This window comes from Somniosus microcephalus, chromosome 18 (assembly GCF_052327205.1).
Source record: "Somniosus microcephalus isolate GS21.2 chromosome 18, FLI_Smic_1.0, whole genome shotgun sequence".
NCBI classification, from domain to species: Eukaryota; Metazoa; Chordata; class Chondrichthyes; order Squaliformes; family Somniosidae; genus Somniosus; species Somniosus microcephalus.
Window position 1 is genome coordinate 39,424,924 of NC_141004.1, and position 24,323 is coordinate 39,449,246.

Sequence of the window (24,323 nt, forward strand, 5' to 3'; positions counted from 1 at the left end):
GCAGGATTTTGCAGTCAGCGGCGAAGTGACAGCGCTTGCCACAGACCTCGAAGAAAGCTGCCCACAAAGTTTTAGCGGGCTCTGTGGTGTCGATTTCACCTTTTCCAACGTTAATTTCATTGTGTCGCCATCTATAGGGGATCTCTGGCATCCAGCAACAGTGATGTCATCAAGCAGGCTAAGCAGCCAATCACATTGAAGAATTCTCAGACAGCAAACCAGGAAGTAACAAACAGATTTTATCATTCACTTTTTATAATTTTACAGAAAGCAAAATGAAAATTGGGACATACGAGATTAAGGTAGAAGAAGAAAAATCAAAGACTTAAAAAAATGATTTATTTAAAAAAATCATTTTTATCATGGAAGAGAAAATGACAATCCATAAGTATTAAATTAGTTTTTCAGGGCCAGAGAGGTTGTTCAGCAGTAATTATGACTCAGTACATTGTTTAAAAACTCAGTTACACCTCATTCAACAAGGCTTAACTTTTTGAAGGATTTTTACAGCGAGAAGAGCGTAAAAAGTGGAAGTTTGTCAATTCCGTGATTTCTAATTGATTAACATCTGTGAGGACTAACCGCGCACTCTGTGGAGGAGCAAGTCAGCACTGACAGCAACTTCAGGATGTCCGCGTTTAAATGCACACGTGTAGACTCCAGAAGTTTTACAGAGTAATGACGGCAAACGCTAACCGTTTCGCCATCATTACAACTGCAAATTCCAGGCCAATGTTTAAACTGGATGTAATTACACTTTCTCACCTCAACATTACAGATAATTTCCAATCTACCACAAATTGAACCCAGTTATTGCATCTGCCCTGGTGGACAGGCACATGCTATAATGCAATTAAAAAGGAGTTCTGGATTCGACCTGATGTGGTCTTCAATACTGAGGAGTCCAAAGAACCAAATGCTGGCTAACGAGTTATACCGTGCTTCTTTGGTTTTCCTTTCATGATTTGTGGTCAAACCCAACAAGCAAATAAATTGAGTTGCTGCTTTAGCCACAAAATTGCACTGGCTCTTCAAGCAATCTTCCTCCTCCAGTCTACAGGTTTTTAAAAACCCGAAGATTGATGTCATACAACCATAACTTCGATTCCTTTTGTTTTCTCTCCTACTCTTTTCAACTTTGCTTGTATACGGCACTGTACCTTGGCCCTTCATGTAGATTTCTTAAACAGACACCACAGGAACTTTTAATTCTAGATTTCATAGAAGTTTGATCGGAATCTAAAACAATACATTGTGGTCTATAGGGAAGCACTGCTTGCAACCTGTTGATCGATATTTTGGCATTAATAGGTAATTAAAGAAAATTAGAACTGAAAAATACACTATGCACAAAAATAAATTCAAACACTTACAGGATAAATCTGAGAAGGGGCAGCTGAAGAGGGATTTCATGGGGCATGGTATACAGGATGGTATTTTTTCCCCTCACTGAAGGAGAAAGTTAGTCTTTTTCTCATTGGATTGCCTGAATTACCCAAATTAAAAGTAGAAAATAGTGAATGGTACTTGTTCAACCTTTCATCATCTGCATTACCTTGTTTAGGTTTTAAAAGGGCCGTTGTCTTGAAACAAGGGAAAAATTAGCTACATAATGTTGAGGCCTAAACAGCTTAAGCTATTTCCATATAAAAAAGGTCTCTAACGTCATTTGCCATATTGAACTCAGACCTTTTAATATTGAGCATGAAAGCAGAAGTACGAATTTATACAACCGATTTCCCCTCCATCCAATACGTAGGCCAATGTTTACATTTTTTCAGCAAGTTAAGTTTTCTGTAAGCATGGCAACCTCTTCACAATTTCCTAGACACAACAGATGCAGATTCGATGTGCCAAATGGCCGCCTCCTGGGCTGTACTATTCTATGAACAACGACTTGTTTTTGAAAAAGCATTGAATTTATTTCAGAATAGTTTATTGTATGGTCTCACTACAATGTCACACTTGGTAAGTCACATTCCAATTACAACAAAGATCTCTACAAGTATATTGAACAGCTGGAGTAGTTATTACCGTATGGAAAATATTTTTCATATAATTCTTCTAAACCTTACAAGAGTGGTGAAGCATTTTAATACAAATAAGTAAATTTACCTAAATCTTTGAATTTGTGCTATAACATTCCCGTTCCAAATCCCTTATACATTGAAGACATGCGTTCTTTTAGTTTGTAGTAGTATTGCTGAACAGAGTCAAGTAGGTTTTAAAAATGAAATCACAATAAAAACAATCACCCCTTTTATGCTGTAAACAGCAAATACATCTATAAATTAATGTACATCCTATTTGTACTTTTTATAAAAGTAACAATAACTGCTTGCATTCTTTTAGGTTTGGGTGGCTTTTGTACATATAATTGAACATTTAAAATAGTATGCAATTCTGAAAATAAGGCATACAAATACACAAAGGTTTACCAGTTCGAATACAAGTGCTTGCAAGGGCCGTCGTTAGCAGAGTTCACAGTGGATGATAATGGCAATATACAAAAAGCTGGCAATTGCCCAGGATTTCGCAAAACATGCAGGATGTAGAATAATTGTTATAAAAGTTCTATTTTGCCCTCACCCATAAACAATCCGTCATCAAGACCATGATAGGCACTTGATAATATTGGAAAGGACATCAGTTGAACTGGTTAAGTCCTCACAGTGATGCGATATAAAGATCTCAATACAGAAGTAAGGTTTTCATGGCTCCAATTCCATATTTTCAGAGTCTAGCTCTGGTGGCACAAAGCTGACTACCTCTTCATAGGTTAACCCTGAATCAGAAAGAGCAACATCTTAAACATCTTAGGAATTTTAATTGTGAATAAAAATATAGAATGAAAATGAACCTGATCACATTGAAGATTCAAATATTGTATAATACTTGCACTCACGTAAACATTAATGTAAATTCAGTCTCTATCTGTAAACAAGCTCCACTCAAAAAGCAATGAAGGAAAATTATGCCATACTATTTTCTACTATAGCTGTCCATTGTTGCACATTTCTATCATAATAGACATCTTAAAAAAGAGCACTCCCAAGATTGACTGAGAAAAATTCTTATTGCTTTTATTTTTCCTCAACAGTCCTTTTTACAGTAATAAAACATGAACTAACCCATCACCATATATGACAGCAGACAGGGAATGTGCAACAGGCCTCATCAATTTGAGTCAAAGGGCTCCTTTAAACTAGTTTCTAAAAGCAGCATTCACAAAGATCACACATATTCACTCCCATCAACAACCCTCCATTAAAAAGCATTGATTTTTTAAAACAATGTTTACGCTGTTTTGTACATACAGTTCTATTATAGAAGTAGCAGAGCTTGTTGATGAATGCAAAATCTCAGCAAATACAACTGGTTTTGTTGTAAAAACATCACCACATTTTAAGGATGAAGGAGCCCACAGTGCCTTTTTGAGCAATGTCAGGACAGGTCTATGGTTTTCTTGCAGAATTGGACTGGTTTGAAAGGTGAGAGTGTTTCTTTATTCGCAAATTTGAGTGGGTGGTTTTTGGCCTAATTGGGATTTTTCTCAAACAATTTTTGGACTATTTTCAATTGCCATAGAAGAGCTTCACTGCTTATTAATGGACTGAAAAACACTCCAATATAGTGAAGATTGAGTTAGCATCCAAAGAATTCAGCATCTTCAATCACTATTCAACTCTGTAAATCCAGAATAGTGGTTAAAATGCTGAGTTCTTTGGGTGGGTGCTGGTGTATATTTACTATCTAAAACTGAAAATTAATCATTCTTTCACTAATAAACTTATAGAATAAAGCTGTCTCAGGCTGGACAAGTATGACTGTACTTAGTTCTATGTTAGACAACAGAAGGTGTAGTTTCTTTTCAGTAATAAATAAACCTGTAGTTTTCTGCCCATATTATTAATCCTGTAATACTTAGCGCAATTCCTTCAATGTTCTTATTTCTGATTTTCCCCTTTATTCAGCAATAGTTTTTATATTGCAGTCTATGTCAAAAGTCTCACTCTCCTTCAGCACAGACCCCTTTAAATACATAACCTACCACAAATCATGTGTCACTGTATTTCTCTGCTAATATTTGGCTTTTCCTTTGTTAACCTGTGTGTTTCTCTCACCCAGGTGTTTGTGTTCCTCCATTATCCTACTTCTATTTCTCAATTTATTTCTGTGTCTCTTTTTACTCAGTAGTTTCAGAACAAGTAAAAAACAGTCTAAGATTCAAATTTCATTGGGTGTCTGTTTCCAGCCATTCGTAGTTCTGGAGCTGTCTTTTACAGGTTTTTTTTCCAAGACAGACCCAAGTGTTGGTTCTACATTAGTAGCTTTTAGTAAAGTAAATATTTATTGGGCTACTTTCAGGCTTGTTTTAATGACCATTGGGCTACAACCATCCCCAAAATCTGGCAACACCAGTGAATATACAAGCGAAACCACAATGGCATTTCTGAAAAAACATCCTGTTCATCTGTTTAAAAATCTATTAGCCTAAAGTATATTGCAATAGGCAACAGTTTGGATATCAAAAAGGACAAGTTAAAACTATAAAAATACAGTTCAACATTCACCTACATTAGTTACCCATCAGATTTTGGACCAGTTATATTTATCAATATACATCAGACTCCAGAAGCCCATTAGTCATTTCCCCTCCATTCATGTAGAATCGTAGACCCTGTTGACCTAGCAACATTTTATTATATCACATGGGAGAAAGTACCTAGCAATATTCTGTTGTTGCGCAGCCTGTGGTTGGCTGCAGATTTTAAATTTGCAGGCTTTAACACATTTTACATTATCCCCAAAAGCTTCTCTGAAATATGTGACCATGTACTGAAGCTTTGTAAATGCACACAGACCACGGCTCCTAAAACGAGTCTGCAAATTTTACACTTTAAAGCTATAAATTAAAGTTGTCTAATTTACAAGGGGTATCAACTGTATACATATACTGGACTATTAATCATAAGGGAAATCTCAAACATTTGTTTTGGTCAGCTGGGCATCAGATGTGTGGAAACCTATCACCATGTTTTAAGAGACTCCAAATCAAACTACTGAAAAATCTACATCTGCCTGTAGGATTTCTGTTTGAGTGTATGGAGAGCACATACTCTTCCCTCCCCATAGGAACACATCCCATTTGCCCAACTTGAGACCCCTTAGGGCAGTTGGCAGAGCCAAGAATTAGTGATGCCCAAGTGTGTTCAGGTGCATTGTTGTAATTTAACCAGTAAAAACTACATAGCTTACTGCAGCTGCTTCCTACTACTTGTCCAGCAAGGAGGAGTGCTGCAATATTTTCAGAATTGCTTGGAACAGACACTGAAGCAGTTCGTCCAATGAATTACCAAACCAGTAAAGACAGCGGACCGGATGGGCAACAGTTGACAACACTTGCCTCACTACTCTTTTGATAGGTTTAATGAGTCTCTATTCTACACTTACAGATCCTGGCGATCGCATATAGATCCAAGATCTTGGAGACAGAGCATAGATCCAAGATTTGGTTTTGAATTTTTATAGCATGCAGGTTCATCACGAGTGCTGCGTGAGATACTACAGTGTAAGCCTTACGAAAATCAATAAAAACAAGAGCAAAATCCTACTGGTACCTTTCTGGCTGCTCCATTATCCTACAGAACAGCCCATGCATGACAAACTGAAGAGCCACTGATAGCAAGTTTTTAAATCTGAGTAGATATTTTAAATAGGGGAGAAACATTAGTAATAGTCTTCACTCAGTTTGATAATCTTCAAGATGGATCCAGTTAAAAATGTCTGCTGTGTATACTTAAGCCAACCTATACAAAAACTTCATGTATCAACAAGGTAGTTTTACATTAGTGGAGTGCAATCAATAGAACAGTATTCCTGCATTCAACATCACTAACACTGTCTCCAATTCAAACCTAAGGCAGAGCCACATTGCCTCTTCATTTTAGCAATGACAATTGCTGTCTCAGCCTGATTAGTAACAATAACAGGACAGGAATACTAGGGACAGCATTGCATTAAATTTGTTGATCTCCGAGCACCATGTTTCCAGAACCACTTCACAATGTAAAAAAATAATAGTTTCACTTACTTTTCCATTCTTCTATTTCAAGCTCTCGGCTTTCAAATGACTGATCATAAGGGTCTGCTTCAGGCTCATCTTCTGGGTCATGATACTGAGAGAAATAAGAATGAGCCAAAGCTTCTGCTGCTGTGATCCGCTTATCTGTGTCCAGCACAAGCATTTTCTCCAAAAGGTCAACAGCTAGACAATAAAAAATGGTTTGTACCAGACTTATGAAAAGGATTTTTTTTGCAACATTACAACCACTTGTGTGTTTCTATTTAACAGCAGCAAAGTTTTATACGGCCATATCAGTTGAAATTTTCATGTCAGAGAGCTGGCAGAATGTTAATCTTCAAAAGGCAACTGTGTGCGTGACATTAATTAGCTCTGCTTTTGTTCCTGCTCATCCCTTTCCTTTTTTAACCACAAAGATCATTTAGGTAAAAGAAAATAAACTCCTGAATACAAATACAATCCCTATTTATAGCAGGCACAATGGTGTTAATGTGATTCGACCACTATAAGCGTTGGACCGTAAAACCATCATACGCTGCAAGAATGAAACATTAACCCCAGACACCCTTCAGAGGATTCCAAGTGTAAACTGTTGGTTGGGATTTGTACACATGGAGGGGGAGAGAGAGGGGAGGGAAGAGAAGTGGGAGAAGTTACCTATCTCACACACTATTAAACGAAAGCAGCCCTGGGCTTCAGTACTTGGCTCGTTCACATCTCAATACTGACTCGGGATTTTTAGAAAAAGTAAAAATGAATTATTTGCTGTGATAACAAGGGAAAACAGGAAGTTTGTTACTACATTGGTAAATACGGGATTGAACATCCCAAAATAGCTGACGCGCTTAATAAGTATAAGTGGTGCCTTTGTAACGGACTCCTATGCTACTGGCAAATGGTTAGCGCTATTTGCCCAACATAGGCAGCTGCCTGTTCTAAGCGTGGACGGTGTAAGTGGTGGGGACTGGATACCGTATCAACTGGTGGGAAACAGGTTTATGCCTGCAATTCCTAACACGGTGAATTTGGATATCAAAGTATTGATTATTTCTCCACAAAAGGAACAAACACTAAACAACCAACTCCACTCTTTTACACTTTCTTTGCTAGCTCCAATGTGGCAACGGTAAAGAACTGGAATAAATTGTTTACTATCTTTTCAAATCAGGAATAGAAAACAAAGTTGATTTATATAAAAGATATATATGAAGATATTGAAATAGTTACCTTGAGGATTAGCTCCAATGAATACATCTTCAAAGCTTTGTTTTGGCATGTGCTGTAATGATAGTATGTAGTTTCTTGCCTGCAGAAATAGTTTATATAGATTTATTGCTATTCTGTTAAGTATCAAAAATAATCTATACTCTCAATCCAAGCTGCAGTATCACTTTTCTAGGTCTTTTACAGACACATACTGAACACACTGGCTTGTGTGGAGCATAAACGCTGACATAGACCAGTTGGGCCAAAATTCTGTGCTGTATATAAAAACTTTTCGTTCATGGTCACCTATCAAAGTCTATTTAAGGTCAGAAATATCTCTGCAAATCCAATCACAATGCTGTTCATTTGGTTTTGAATTTGTGAAGCAGAAATGAAAAGTGATACCACAAGTTAATATTCAAGAAAAATAAATTTCAAACATGTTATTTAGCAGACACTTTAAAAAAAAAGTCAAGTCATGCCACAGTACAGCATCAAGAAAACAACCAGAACAGTTCCCTAACTGGCCACGATGAAAGTCATATCCCAAAGGTTTGACAATATTTTTAGTTACTAAACTTCTGCAAAATTTGCAAAAGTGAGACTAAGGCTGAACTGATGCACATCATTTTAGGGGTAACTTAACAAAATATTCACATAAACCTGAATCTCTCTCCCAACATGATAGTAAAAGCTCAATTAAGACATACAAAAATGATTAACAACATTAACCCAAGGTAAAGCTTTATACTTGGATTATCCAGTAACTGTAATCAGAATTTTGCAGTGTCCAATTTTTTGCAATGCTTCATTTAAGTAAGCAATTTGCAGAACCTAAACTATTCACTTCTAATGGACAGATCTCACATCCATAAATAAAATCTGTATAATTTGAAAGTTTGACAAAATGCAGACAATTCTTATACCTGCAGATTGACAAAAAAATATCTCTACTAATTACAATGTATGAGGCACAATCAGTTCAGAACAAACTAATTTTGCTGAACAGTCACAAGCTTCCCAGCAAATTTTGAAGCCATATCAAAAAATTCCATTGGACAATGAAAATAAGTGAACCAAAATAATCAACTACAAAGTGGGACAGAACTAAAATATAGAGAGTACGAATCTTAGAAAATCATTCCACCACTGACAGATGTCTTTGTCCTTAAAAACCTGACCTGTTGGGTCTTTTTTGCAGATAGAGGTATTCCTCAGAATTAACATAAAAACTGTTTTGGATACTGAAGACCATCAGAAAGCTATTTACCCTCCATTTTGTAGATAGTGGAACTAATTAACCATTGTCCACTTCTTGGTGTACAGTACAAGGACAATTTTGAATTCAAGACTCAAAAGGAAAGTGAAAAATCATTTGCATTGGCTAACTTAACGAGTCAATGTGTATGACTGCAGAGAAGCAAGAGCTTCCAAGGCGAGAAAAAAAAGCTGTTGGAAAGTACCCAATTTTAAGCATCTTAGCCAAGTATTCTGTAAACTTATAGTGGCATACTTGTGCTGATATCTGCATCAAATAGATGCACTTTGGTCAATTGTTAAAAAAAATCTGATAAAACAGGAGTTTAGATTGCCACCTAAATGGAAGCTACAACAATTAGGAGTACTTTCTGTTTTAGAACTGAAAGGGATGTGTGTGTTGGGAATGCTGGAGGATATGAACTATAATGTCTACATTAGCATTCCATATTTAACAAGATATTCTGTACTCGTCAATCTAGGAAAAACAGACAACTGAAAAAACCTATTTCTGGACCTCTGGAGACAGGTTAATATACAAGTGTTTCATCGTACAATAGTCAAAGCACTAATACATTAGCATCAGTATAACTTCTATAAGTCTAAACATCCTTTCTGTCTTGATTACTTAATGTGCTCACAATACTGCAAATAATGCTTTACCAACATGTTATTTAGCAGTGTAGTTGTGCGAGAAATTTTCTGGCGTGCACTGCGTGAGGAAACAAAGCTCTCCATTTGTGAAGAAGCGAACCATGAGGAATTTGTTAAACATTAAAAAAAAAAATTAGATAATGTAATAGGGTACAGGTAGAAACATAGAATGATCATCCATAACAGAAAATGCTGGAAACGCAGGTCAGGCAGCATCCGCAGAGAGAAAAACCAGTGTTAACATTTCAGGTCTTTGACCCTTCATTAATGATCATCCTTTACTGGACTGCCAACAGGCAAGTAGGATTTTCCATCCTCAATGTATACTCCCTCAATGCTAGGTTGGCTCTAAAATTACCACATTATATTGGACATCAGGGATGAGTCTAGAGCCAGTCCAGCAATGTGAGCTAGGCTAGACTGTAGCTATGGTAAATAAACTTCAGTTTAAAGTCTATGTTTAGTGACAAAGAAATGGCATCTATTCTTATGTAACAGGGAAGATAGAGCAATATTTATTTTACTGTATGATACTGCTTACTGTTCATTCATCTGCCTTGCATAAATAAAACCATTTGTCTATTCTAAACAGTGTTCAGTTTGGCAAGAATGAATATCCACTCTGCTTCTGTAGAAGAATCGTGTGGTAGCAGGAGGTGCTTTCCAGTAGACTGTGTACAAAGTGAGGATTCTCTTAACAATTCTTGGCCTTGCTATCGTTTACCTAGACACTTGGCAGAAAAGTCACACTCCAGATATTAAGGGAAACTAAGTATGCTTACAGCAGTTGCCAGTAATGCTGAACCCAAGGAAATATCGTGTGTATAAACCCAATTCATCTCACTGCTGTTTGTGGGACCTAACAGTGTGCAACATGAATGCCACATTCGCCTACAAAACAACAATGACTGCATTTTAACACTAATTAATTGGCGGTGAAGTATTTTTGGATGGCCTGGAGACATGAAAGGCACTATGTAAATGCAAGTTTCTTCGCTTACTTTTTCAGTGATACACAACTGCAATTTTCATTTCTCAGTATGGTAGGGAGGATAATTTCCTGCTAATAACACCCTTCCAGTAACCCCTTGCATATTACACTTCTGGGTACTTTTTCCAATTTTCAAAATATTACTTAAAGGAAAACAGTGCTATGATAGCAGATATTAATAGCCATCAATTGAACAAATGCAAAACCGTTCAGAAATTTGATGTCCTCAACCCAGTGTGAAAACGTGATCTATAAACAGAAGTGATGTGTGGAGCTAGTTAGCAATAGCCTCTACATTTTTTGGACTGCTGTAGAAAGTAGAGGAACAGTTGCAATGACTGAAATTCCTGGCATAAGCATAGAGCTGTTGCTAAAGGATTAGCTATTCAAATAGTGTTGCTCCACAGTTCAAGATTTTCTGCCCAGGCAAATCTCTCAAGTTGTAGATGAACGGTCATGGAAAGGCGGCATCACTTCAGTCCATTGATTTGAACAGTGAAATTGCCAGTGGTAAGCAGGGCAGAACTTTCTCAAGAATCCCACACTTCTGTCAGCTTTTATCCCCAGTTTAATTCCGATGCAATTAGCAAAGAGCAGAGCTGTATGTCTAACTAAAAAGCTCTCAATAACCACAAGAGGTGAGGGGGCAACATCACTGGCCAATCTTTTGTACTTATTAAGACTAAGTGAATACTGAAGATAATTTGCATATCCACCATTGAATGCTGTTCACATATGCCTGCAGCAATTTAGTCACTGCTTGTCTTTTAAATGGGAAGTTACCACAAACAACTCGAACAGATGCTGGAAGTTGAAATATGCTAATATAGTCTTAGTTGTCATTCCGGAACTAGTTTTAGAGAACAGACATCAACAAAACAGCTGCCAGACTGTTAAAGACAAGAAACAGAAGGACCTCATGTGGGTGTTTGGAAAGATGTTTATTTATCATAAGGCACTTGCAACCTCTGTGGCAACTACATATCAAGTTCAAAAGCTCACACCAACATAAGGAACAAGAGTGCAGGTCCTTAATGCGACTGAAAACCTTCCAAAGGTTAATCGACAGTACCATAAGTTGACAGATTTGTTCCAAAATTAAATTGGTGATTGGGTAGCAGGTCCTTGGGATTGAGGATACCAATTTTTGGACTTTTACTTAATTGATCGTTCTCTCCTACAGGCATGCTCCTCACACCCTACGAATTAGAGTTCATCTTCACCTGTCCAATATTTGGATAGCAAGTCCAAGGGTCAAGCAGATAACACTCACCACTGTATTTCGGATTACTGGTTCCTTCACTTGCCCTCATGTAACTTAAAATTTTGGAAGGTACTCCAACTGTGGTAGAACAGACTGCCAGACTTGGTAAACGGTAACATGGATAAGTGAACACTAGCAAAGGTATACTGTAGATTTACAATAGTTACATGCTGAACTATCCCTCCTCTGAAGATGGAAAGAAACAGTTGTGCCTGGAGCACTAAACATCAATATAGGCTGGTGTGGTGGGCGTTGACTCAATACCTTCAAGAGGGAGCTGGACCGGTTCTTGACTGGGGCAGAGATTACATTACAGAGAAGGCAAGTGTCTTAATAGATAATACTTAGTTCCAGGTAATGTCCTGGACTGGTTTCAAATTGCCTGAAGGGATCGGAGAGGAATTTTCCAGAATATTTTTTCCTCTTATTGGCCCTGGGTTTTTCACCTCTCCCAGGAGATTACATGGCAGCAGGGAAGGGGGATTATGGTGGGAAGTGTTTAGTCATGATGCTCCAGTCATCACGAGGCTTGGGCAGGCTTGATAGACCAGCTGGTCTTTTCCTGTCTATTAATTTTGTATGTTCGTTTGAATTGGACGTGGCACAAGGTCAGTGAATATTAACCTTGTTGATCTTCCATGAACAATCTCTCACCTATCTATGTCGGATTGCTTTCAGACAGACTACAGAAACAAGTAAAGCTGAGAAATACTTGTTAAAGTTTTATCAGGACAAAGGAAATTTAAATACGTATTTCTTAAACTCAAAGGATTACCAGTCAAACATATATTAAGCAAAATCCAGAACACTCCTGTATTTAGAATCAGTGACTTTGACCCCATCTCTGGATACCCAGAATAGAGGTGACAAGCTGGGCAGTTGTGTGTGTAAAATTGGCTTTTAAATTTCCAATGCGCCAGTACAGAAAGAAACCAATCAATATAATGGTACATCATAGACAAAAATGCTTCATGCTTCATTTTTGTCAGTTACATATAATTATTCATTGTGCTTTCCATGAGCTCTGAAATAACTGGTTGTTTGAATAGCCATGTGTAGTTAACGGGGCCTGATTTTGGTAATTACAGAACTTCCTACCCGCTAAGGAATCAGAGGAATTTAAAATATTGACACCATACAAAAAAATTGGAATAAAATTACAATTTTGATTCCTAAAAAACTTAAAATCTTCATGGAAGAATTATGAATAGTGGCTAAGTTCTTTTTGTAGAAGTTCATTCTTGGAACATGCAAGATCACTGCAAGAGACAGCCCATCTTCTTAAAGCTAGGTTCTTTGGTTGTAAAAAAACACATTATGAAAAAATTGAAACCCACAAAAAGACTTAAACAATCCTCCACTCCAAAAGGCTACATGAAGCACAAATTATCTTCAAAAATGAGAGATTCATAACTATGTTCCCAAGACAGCAGAAATAAAAACAGTAATCTGTACCACCAAACTGCCTCAAATTATTGGTTGCAATTCTGACCCAAAGAAGATTCATCTGTACAATTGTCCTCATTTAGTAGTGGGTTTTCTATGTGGTGTATTTCTAGGAAACACTAGAACAGTAGAACACCAAATCCTACAAACAACCCGTATATCAAGTTGTTACATTGAAATCTTACATCAGTTAAATTTTGTATTTTGCCCACAAATTAACAAGGAAACCGAAGACGATACATCCCAAACAATACCTGGCAGCTAAGTTTACTGTAAAACTGACTGTGCATCAGTTAAGTGGTCCATTGTTCGGAAATATACAGAAAATACATGAGTAGCAACAAAAGTCCTCTCCATACGAGGAATTAATTGGTAGCCTGTCTGTCTCACCTCATGGCTGGGCATCCTGTTAATTAAGGATGCAGGAGGGGTTCCTGTCAATCTCATGATCTGCTGAAGCTGGTTAATATCTTGAACGCCCAGGTCAAGGCGTTTATCCAGTTTTCAAAAGGGTTGTCAAAAGGTTTGAAAAACTGAGTTTTCAACAACTTTAGTAACCATTTTAATGAAATTCGTGTGCTGCTGGTTGTTACATTAGAAAAGGACAGCAGGATGCAGTGAAAAATAAAAGACACACAAACATGCAGAGGGGGGAAAAAGGCCATGACCACCGACCCAGCATGCTATGTGGTTAGATTTATTAGTACTAAATGGATGTTATTGTATTAAAACTTTTTAAAAAATTTTTTTTTATAAATATAAACTAGAGCACTTCAAATATAAGCAAACATTCATCGATATTTTATGTTGCCAAACCTCACATTTAACAAAAACTTACAAAATAAATTAGGTAAGAAACGGAGGTACTTCTGTTATTTTAGGCTGGTTATGGATTAGGGTAAAACATTACCTACAATACTATTTCCGTATTAACTAAAATCACCACAGCAATAAAAACACATTTCTAGTAGAAAACCAAACCGTGCTGATTAATGTTGGTAAATTTGTGATTTGGTGCTTTAATTTTTGAGGTGTTGCAAGAAGTGACTTACTAGGAATGGTCAATAACTATCAGCGGAAAGTACAGGCAATACATAAACTCACAGAATCAGATGATATTTTCATCAAAAGTTCTGGCCCTGGTGTTCCGACGAGCTGCATTATTAGCTTCAACTGATCAATATCTAACATTGTAACATAAAGGAAAACATAGGGGACAGGTTATAACAAAAACGGCCAATGCATTTTAGAGTTGTAACGATAATGGAGTTCGGAGGAATCATGAGCCAATGTTCAGGTCATAGGTGACGAACTGTTTAGTATTTTGTTAATTTCTGATAACGGAGGGTTATGGCTTTCATAAATTGTACTGGCAGTGATTTGAGAGGCAGGAAGAGAAAATCTGTTTTGCTCAGCAACACAATTCAACTCTAGAGTAATACTTGTTCATGATTTGAAGTGACTACTTCACTGAAGAATTAAAAATATGGATATTAATTTTAGCTATTGTAGCCTGACAAAGTGGGAATTTCGGATAATGTCAATCATCAGCATTTACATAACGCTACATGTAGAAATATTGGTTTAAAATTTCAGTCTGGTCTCTCCAAAGCCTCACCGGAACTTTTTTTGGGGACAAATAGTTTCATTATGTATATACATATACATGCAGTTTAACACTGAAGCTACTTCAGAACAAGTGCTGAAGATATACTGAGAAAACAAAGAAAGAAATGTGTATCTTTGGGGATAGAATTTCATGATTCTTCCAATTCTTTAAATTATTTGTAGAAGTTTGGTTTTAAACTTTGTTTACTTTTCAACTACATTTTTTTCTCATTTGTCTTTATCTTTATTAGAAATGGCAGCGTCAATGTGTGTAACCTGTGGCAACACTTGCAGGATATGAAAAGCTGCTCCAGCATAGTATTGCGGTCATATTACCGATACAACTCTAAACCACTGCCAAAATAAAAATATCCTATTCAGACACACATTTTACTCCATTCTTTAATTTTCCCCTTCCACCTCCTGCTTTCTGGGGACCCTCATGCTCTTGCATTGACCACAACCAAGATGTCAGTTAAATGCTAAAATCAACCACTAGAAAGGAAGCTAATACAGGTCTAGATAGCAACCATCAACATTTCCTTTTTATGATATCCAATCTAATGGCATGGTTGAGATTTGTAGTACTCTAATTTCAGCAGTCTCATTTGAGACCACACAGGATTTAAGGCAAACACACTTCATTGCACCTCCAATCCGCCAACAAAATGCTTAAGTTTTGCACTCTCATACATCCCAGTGCAGTCTATTAATGCTAGATGCAATTCAGTACATAAACAGTGACATTTATTTGACGTGTTCCCCCAAATGTCAATTCTATGATCTATAGATAATAAATTTCAGAATTCTTGAAAGTGGAGTATATTTCCTATGGATATTTGAAGCAAAAAAAATCAATATTTTTTGATTTATGTACTACAGCATAAGAGATCGAAAGAGCACACTAGTGAAGCAGCCAGTTCATAAAATTGATCAAGAGTCGTCAAGAATTCAATCCAAATTTTCACTAAACATAAAAGCAGAGTGAAAGCAAAAGATTTATCACAGCTTCAAGATCCTGTGATGCACAGTAATTTTAAATCCTATTCTTTTGATAAAAAGGAAATTCAAACACTTGCACCAATGTTATTAGTATTGTCTTATGGGTTAAAGGATTTCTAATATTTTTATAAAAAAACATCCCAATTTACACAAGGTGAAAATGGCCAGATTCAGCATCAATTAAGAGTTAGAATTAACAACTGTATGCTATAAACACTGTTCCTTTCCCGAGGGTGCTCATTCACATTGGCGCACAGTTCTACCAGCACTAATAGCCCTCCAGACCTTGCCCAAGTGCACGTTCTTTGCGAGTCAGACAGTTTTAACATGCTTTTCAATCATTAGTGCAATCAGGAGCAGCCCGATCTTCTCCTCGCTCAATGTCCATAAAAACGTACTTTCCAACAACAGTTTCTGGATTGCTATTAAGAGCAGGAACCCCAACTATCCCCCACCAATGGCCAACTGTAGTAGCCCACTTGCTGCCCTAGCCGAGAAGCTTCTAGTCTGAATGGCTCGGTGCTGTTCAGTGGCTTTACTCGCTAGATTATCAGGAATCACTGCAAGGCCTTTTTAATCAAATCATTTAATTTATTACTTACCTTTAGCACCTTTAAAGGGGATTAATTTATTCAATAAACAAGAAACTTTTTCTTTTAAATATTTAAGTACAGGTATTGGTGATTTTAATTATGACATATACTCTTAATATAATCACTTCAAAAGTCAAATCCTTGCTCCATAAGAAAGTGTTAAACTTCAATTCAGCCCCTCAATACGAGATTCAGTATGTAAGCTTGGTTAAGACTGCATGCAAAAGGTAACCCACAAAATTAATTTTCCTGTGACATAAGCATTAAGAGGTCTAGCTAGTAATTAAAATGTTTGTCTGAGCAGGATTGGGTTAGTAAAGACAAAACACAAAGCATGAGTGTAAACACATGAAACTATGGCTCATGCAAATTTCAAGTAACCATGGAGTTATAAAATATTGGGCACTTTCCTGTAACCAATTATGTGACATGCACAGTTGAGGTCACAGCTGTAGTCTTCCTTCTGAGCAAAAGAATAATTAAACCAGGAGAGAACATAAGCATTGAGAAAATAGGTTAATTGCAAAACATTCCACAGCAACACAAAGCATTAATCCATGCATAGAATGCTAACAAATCTACAAACGATTTTATGATTAATGTATGTTTGTAAATTATCTGCACACAGATCTGGCACACTCAAGTTAGCAATTAACAGAAAAATGAGCACAGCTCAAAAATCTCTTAAAAATTGACAAGTTAGGGAATCACTCAAAAAGGCAAGACAAATTTAATTACAGAACAATGCAAATATAACTGCACTGATTATCTATAGGTTATAGGTTTTATTCCGTTCGATAGCTCACTACACTAAAAACAAAATCACAAAAAGTGTTAAAAAAATAACCAATATGCTGTGCTAGGATGAAAGATTTGTCTGCTAAAAAATCTGGCAAAGCATTTGAGTTTCCTAGGTGGAAAAGTTCACAACCACGAAAGGTATATTTTAGCACATTGCTCAGTACAGTAATTGTGAAGAAATCCAAGCACAAAATGTCCAAAATGGTGAAGGTCCGAGAGGTATTTAAAGTTATGAGGAGAACATAACAGTATTCATTACTATGCGGTGGAGATAGATCATTTCTGAAATATTCATTTTTCAACAGAAATTAGAACTGAAGTCCGTTATACTTTGGCAGAATGCAGTAATGAACAAAAAAATTGTTATGTAGTCTGACTTGTGTCAGTGTGTGTGTAGTTGGCAGAGTCAGGAACCAAGTACAAAGAATGATTTTGGAAAAGGAATTAGTTTTGCTTGCTATATAAATACAAGTTGTTGTTGTTGGAAACAATATCAGGACACTGGCTACTGAACAAAGTTTAGCTTCATTGGTTATAAAGCTATGTTTTGTTGGGTTGGTGGTGCAAACATAACTGATCAGATTCTGGATTGGAGCTAAGTTCTGAACACAGTGTAAGTGAAAAAAACTTCCATCTGAAACATTGGCCCAGTAATTCGGGTCCCAACGCGTGAGTACGCATGGGGTACTCATGCGTGGATCCGATGGAAGTGCTGGTTTCTTGCATGCGCAGGAAAACGGCACTTCCGGTCCCCTGAAAGCAGGGGTTAAGAGGTGAAATGCGTGCGACGTATGAGGCAGCGCGTGCGCGTTGAACTTTTTTTTTTATTACAGGTTTGCCCGTGCGTGAAGGCCTCCACTTTCTACACATTAAAAAAGCAGACGTAAGGACTTCATTTTAACAGGTAAGTGGTCAATTAATTAAAATTAGAACATTTTTTCCCCACAGGTTTATTATTTTTAAATACTTTACAGTAAGGCAAGTGTATTTTTAGCTCCGATTTTTTATAAAATTATTTTTTTCAAAAATTTAAATTATTGTTTAAAATGGTTATTTAATGTTATTTATAGTTGATTTAAATAGTGTGATTTAAAAAAAAAATTATTTTAAGGTTATGTAGAGTTTTGGGCGCCCGGAGTTTTCAGGAGTTTGACAGTTCTTTCTGTCAAACTCATGAATGGACTTTTGCCTCCTCCGATTGGTTGCCCAGTGCTCACGTGATCCCAGCCGACGCATTGCACTAAGTACGCCGCTGGGTCACGCAAGCACAGCGCGCCGGGAGCTGGAACGGGCCACTGACAGGAAATCCACGCAGGCCCAGGCCTCAACTGTCAGCGCGCTATGTAAGTGTAGGTCGGGGGCTTGCACCCGCGGGGAAGCCCCCGACACGAATTTCTGGGCCAATATGGATTGTTATGTGATATTGGTAAAGGGAAGCTTTATGGTGAGGAGAGAAAAGCCATGAGAAAGAGCTGGGATTTACTATAATGTAAAAAGAAATTGTGGTTTGACTATTGAAGGGATCTTACTCAAATATTTTTAGTCAGATAAAGCATGTTGTGGTAGAACAGCTCACAACCTAGGTGACATAATACTAAAGTAGCCTCTTGTTACATGCAATTTACTAAGATTTTAACTACTTCTGCACAAACATTTGCAAACTTCAAAGTCAGACACCTAAAAGTTAAAAAATGACTAAACCGACCAGTTTTCTTTTCCACATTCTGCTTTGCTCGAAGCTTTTATAAATGTTTGGCATTAGCTCAGGTTAGTTGTGTCAGGGTAAACTGAACTAAAAGGAGAACGCTATCAGTAATAAAAAGATAATTAATTTGTCAGATGTGCAACAGTGCAAATTTCAGACAGACTGCAACATTATTAGTGCTCCAGTATCAAAAAAATAATTACCACCATGATATTGTTTCAATAAACTGCTTGCCAACAACAGCAGGAAAGGCTTCATTCACCAAGTTCGGTGCACATATACTGATTTGCCAAATTAGTATTCACAATACGTTTCACTTTTATAGCAAGCAAAATGTAAAATGTTCCAAGTGCTTAAAACCAGGCTGGGTTCGGGGGGGGGGGGAAAGAGGGAGGGGGAGAGGGAGAGAGGGGTGCAGGGAAAGAGGGAATTGGAGAATGTGACCAAAAGCACAAAGAGGTAGGTCTTGAGGATGCTTTTGAAGGTGGAGCAGGGTGCAGAACTCCAAGAGGGGAATTCCAGAGTATGTCAGCAAGAGAGCAGTAAACCAGAGTTGGAAGAGCAGAGGGTGCTTGCTTGGATTTAGGTTTGTAGAAAATTGCATTAGGTAGGGAAGAGAAAGTCACAAAGGAATTTGAAAATAAGGATGAAGATTTTAGATCAATGCATTGGGAAGTAGGGAGCCAATGAGAGTTGGCAAGAAGCAGGCACCTAGGAGTGCAGAATAGGATGCAGGTGACTGTTCCAGACTAAGTGAAGATTAAGTAGGGTAAAGCCCAGGCAGATGGTTCTCCAGCATGACCATTCCCAAAAGTATTTTGTATCTTCTGACAAGGTATCAGTTTTGTAAAAATACATTTTGAAATTGAGATGCAATTTGTTTAAAAGGCATTTGTAGAATTAACGAGTTTCATGCAATAAAGCTTAGTTCCCAATGCACCCATTTTGAAAAGAAATGTTGCACTTGATAAACCCATTTCATGAAAATGTTGTAAAATCTGTTAAAATGTGAAAGGATTTTTAAATCAAAGGCTTTTGATTCAAATTAATGGATGCAGAGGAATACACTGACTTTTTTAAAAAGATAGTCAGTTTGTTCAGAGAAGTTACTTATCAAATTCAGTGAATGCAACAGTGTTTAAATTGAGGTGAAGTTACTATTTGTGAATATAATGCACTTATTAAATGCCTGCCTTTGAAAAGAATGGTCTGAAGACACTTACCAGGTTGTGAAAATTTAATAAGCACTTGTTACTGAGGTGACAACTTAGTATTCATGGCTAAAACAGAAAATAAAATATTTTCCCCTGCTCACAAACAAAAAAATTCAAAAGGTGCCAAGTTTGTTTTTATAAAAAAGTGATCAAGGATACGGTCTGTGCCTGGAAACAGAGTCTTTCCTGTCAGCAGTTCTGCCATAATGCACCCAACAGACCAAATATCAACTGGAGATAGAAAGAGAGAAGACAGTTAGTATTTTAGTTTGATTAGGAATTTTAAAAACATTTTACAACACAAAATTTTCATTCACCTCATACAAGTAAAAAAAAAAGGGCTTTTTAAGCCGGTCAGCTGAAATCATTGCGTAATATTTAATTAAATTTTTAGATATTATCTAGTGTGCAACAGCTGAAATATCAAAAATAGCTGTGCCAATTTTAACATATATGGAATGTAGCAACAGAAGACATCTCCAACATTATAGTCATCAAAAACAATTAAGAGTAATGCCAAATGCTACAGTGCAGTTATATTTTTAAAAAGTTGACAGCTCTGAATAGGCAAAAATCAGAAAGCAGTTGTAGCTGCTTGTAAATGTTCCCAATGATTGGCCGGCATCTTTTACATTTTTGAAAAATAGTTTTCCATCTCAACGTAGGCATGTACCAACTATAACTTTGCCTTTATTATTTGAATTTTCAGTATAAAGCAGGTGCTGTAACAATTTAGAATACGTTACACAACATCAGGAGTACACTTTTGAAATTTGGCAATATTTATTTTGTTTTAGTGTGCATCAATCACAATGTGTGATTGATGCACACTAAAACCAAAGAAATATTGTATCTAGTATGTGTTTCTGTCCATCACACCTGCAGATTTCTTTATAATTGCTACTATGTATAAATATGAAGTTTGAATCAAATGGCAACAAATCACAACTCAATAAGTGGGTAGCACACTAATCAAGTAGGAATGAAAAAAACACCAATCACAAAAGTTCAAAGAGCCACAAATCAAAAAAAAAAGGGACATTTAGCAAATAGTTACCAATTTAAAAAGGTGAGCAAAGCAAATTGTTCCAAATTTTTTTCATAAAACCGATCTGGTATATTGGGTTCTCCACTAAGCTGTGCACTTACGACTGAAAATAAGGTTTGTAAAATAGACATTAAAAAATGACAAAAAATGCTTAAAACTTGCCTATTAAACAGCATTTTATTTAAAATGCCTATAACTAGCTTTTACAATTGCAGCTCTGTGCCTATGCGAGAAGTCTGAACCTCAAGTTCATGCAGATTCCCAGACATCACCATTGTTGAAGAGACTCGTGCTAGCAGGCTACAATACAGGCCTGCAACTTCTAGAAGTTATGACTGAGAATGCAAATGCAGTGACTTCATATAAACAAACAGGTAGCAACTTGCAGAAAGTCAGTGCAATTAACTGAGTTGAGGGAAGTTCTGAATTTAAATGTCGTATCAAAAGGTTCTGCTTAAACACATCAAGTGCTATTGCTGAGAATTTGGTAAAGAGAGAAATGCAAGACAGACTAAATTATATATTTCTTGGCCTTCATTATAAAAAGCCACACCTTGAACAGATGCACAGTAGAGCTGTTTTACTATATGCCATGCTGTAACATGTAGCGTGCTAGCTCAAGTTTCTGCAGCCGATGGCAATGAGTCTGGCAACTTAGATGAATTTGATGCTCAGACTTTTTGCATAGGCACAGAAGGAAAACGCGGTTCTAAGCATTAGAGGTTTACTATGTAATTATTTATCTACCTGAATCAAACCAGAGCACTGCATGTAGAAAAACTACCAGGGGAACTACCAAGGACACATGAAAACAACAAATCGAATATGAGCAGTCAGCGTAATACATCAATAAAAGAAAGGCGGAAGAACAAATTAAATCAAGTATTTGAGAACTCTTATAACATTTTCTGTGTTTAAAATGTGCACAACATTTTCCAATGCAAGTCGATGCTAGAGAAGCCCAAGGCTCGCATTCACGAGGTTTGCAGAGCTATCACTTGGTCAGCTCAAAACACCCCTAAAAAGACAGCAGACTACAGCTCCCAAACACTCTGGAGAAAACTGCCAGCATGTACCTGTGAAAACACACTGGCCGGGTTGGAAACAGAATATATTTACAAAGACAATGACTAATCCAATCTTGTGGGTAGACTAAAGGCTTATTCCAATAAGCAACAAATGGCAGTTAGAAAAATTACCTGTAATCATCTGACATTATTCTTTGACTATGTAAGCTGTGTCTTTATGCATCTCTCCACTACCTGATGAAGGAGCTGCGCTCCGAAAGCTTGTGATTTCAAATAAAACTGTTGGACTATAACCTGGTGTTGTGTGGCTTCTTACATTATTCCAATACAGCAGCAAAAGGAATGACATAACCTTTCAGCTGGCAGGGGGGGGGGTTGGGAAAGAACCAGTGCAGTGGCAGAAGTTCTGTATTACAATGTAGAAGTAGATGACCAGTACAGCAATAAAAAAAAAAATGTACAATTCAAAATTCAAACATCTCTTTCCTCTTGTGCCCTGTCAGCTATTTTTTCTTTAATATAAAAATAGAAGAGTAATTATTGTTCAGATTTTTTTATTTTAAAAAGGTAGAAACTGATTTGTCCATCACCATGCCGCTGTACCCCACCTGTTTGATTGTAATGCATCCAGTTTAGCATTATCTCTGGAGCTCGATACCACCTGGTGGCTACATATCCAGTCATCTCATCATCAGTGTGACGAGCCAATCCAAAGTCCAAAATCTATAAGCATAAAACAATTATAGAAAGATCACAGAATTTTCAAACCATTGAAAATTATAGGGTCAAAAATTACACCTAGTTTTTGCAAGTAAAGGAGTTCCTTGTAATTAGCAGAGGGACAGGGGAAGAAACAAATCAATTATAAATAGGCTGCTCTGGAAATCCAATTACTAGATTGACAGAATATTACATTTATCCCAATTTTCAAGTCATTACATCCAGGTGGCATAATAACACAAACACTGGGACACTCAACTGGTGACTCAATTCTAGTCTCAATTAACATCTGCAAGCAGGGTTCTTCCTTGGGGCAAGTTTGGTAATTTGAGTAGGCAGCAAGTCTTGCTGCATTGCTGAAGTATGCCTGTTGAGTTCACTAGTGAGCAGCTAAAGACTTTTGGCAGTAAAATACAATACAAGAACTGGTCCCAGTCTATACAAAACAAACTTAAGTTTCTCTAAAATATTGCGTACCAAGGCTTTTTAAAATAAAATCATAATTCCTATTTTATTTCCTATACAGATCTACCACCACCACTTTTAGAAAAAAAAAGTTGTGTTCCAACATACTATGCCAGAAAGTAGTAGGAATCAGGTTCCCACCCAAATTGCCAAGCACAGAGGAGTCACATAATTGGCGTACTAGTTAGAGGAACAGTGTAGGTCCTTCAACTGGGGGGAGCGGAGTTATTCTAGCTACACACCAGTTACACATCTAGGAAAAGCAGACTGCAAAGTCTTTGCAAAGCTTTCAATCACTGGGGAGAACTGGCTACTTGATGCAGTTCATCCAAATGTAATGCTAGGAAAGCAGTACCCCCAGCCCTTGCTATGGAGAAGGATGGCATTGTCAGCCATGTAGAAAGCCAGAGGTTGAGGTGGGGTAACAATACATTTAGCGATACTGAATGTTACTGGCAACTTTTTCCCTGGAAGGTTTCAATGCTTTGGGTAGGAAAGACAGACAGACTGAAGGCTCTTTATGGTGGCTTTGAAAAGTGAAAGGAAAACACTACCCAAGAAGTGGGAGTTGTTGATCATGTCTGTGGCCACTAAGCTAAGGAGTAGTAACGGAGTGGTTAGGTGCGGAGATGGGAGGGGCCTCATGATCCCATATTTGCCACAAGAGTAGTGTCTTTGAAGAAAACCCCAAACACTTTCTCAACAGCCAATATTATTCTATCACTCCAGATATACGATAAGGGAAAAACAACTCCCCTGGCTGTTTAGTGAGTTTTCATTAAAACAGGTGTGAGACAAAGCTCATTGGAATTAAGGTTCAGAGAAGGGTCACTAGATTGATACTCATTGGAATTATGTCGGGGTCGGCCATTTTCCTTTGCAAAACATTTTGTGGAGAAGCCAACAAACAGTGGAGAGCATTTCTGTGGCTTTACTGCCTAGAGGCATTGGGGGGGAAAGTCGGTTGGTTGCGCCACCCATTAGCGCCTAAAGAGGTCGAGAAGTGGGGCGTTAACCAACTAGCGCCCGGGCGCAGCGAACCCTGCGCCTCTTCCCAAATTGAGCGGACATTTAGCGCCGGCGCTAAACTGTAGCGCCCGCTCACTGGCACACACAGATCATGACGTCATTTCAGTGTGCAACGCCCTTGGGGCGCCCCGGACCGGAAATTCAGTGGCGCCCCCCTCCGTTCCGCCTGTCGCTACCAACGACAGGTTACCTGGAACGTTTCCCAGT

General features: G+C 37.5%; 1 protein-coding gene across 5 annotated transcripts in view; it reads right to left on the minus strand.

Moving 5' to 3' along the window:
• Positions 1-24,323, minus strand: part of LOC147105218 (mitogen-activated protein kinase 14) — a 182,206-nt gene that overhangs the window by 117,329 nt on the left and 40,554 nt on the right. For 3 of the 5 annotated variants that reach the window (XM_086011358.1, XM_086011356.1, XM_086011359.1), the window contains 6 exons: positions 22,511-22,625; positions 19,986-20,057; positions 14,008-14,087; positions 7,313-7,391; positions 6,095-6,268; positions 1,898-2,785 (listed from right to left, as the gene is read on the minus strand). The exons of 1 other annotated variant lie outside the window; for it this stretch is intronic. In XM_086011358.1, coding sequence (XP_085867484.1) covers positions 2,712-2,785; positions 6,095-6,268; positions 7,313-7,391; positions 14,008-14,087; positions 19,986-20,057; positions 22,511-22,625 — 594 coding nt within the window. In that variant the 3' untranslated portion in view covers positions 1,898-2,711. Of the gene's footprint in view, positions 1-1,897; positions 2,786-6,094; positions 6,269-7,312; positions 7,392-13,293; positions 13,374-14,007; positions 14,088-19,985; positions 20,058-22,510; positions 22,626-24,323 lie in introns of those variants that run through there. One more of the 5 variants, XM_086011357.1, reaches the window with a different exon arrangement.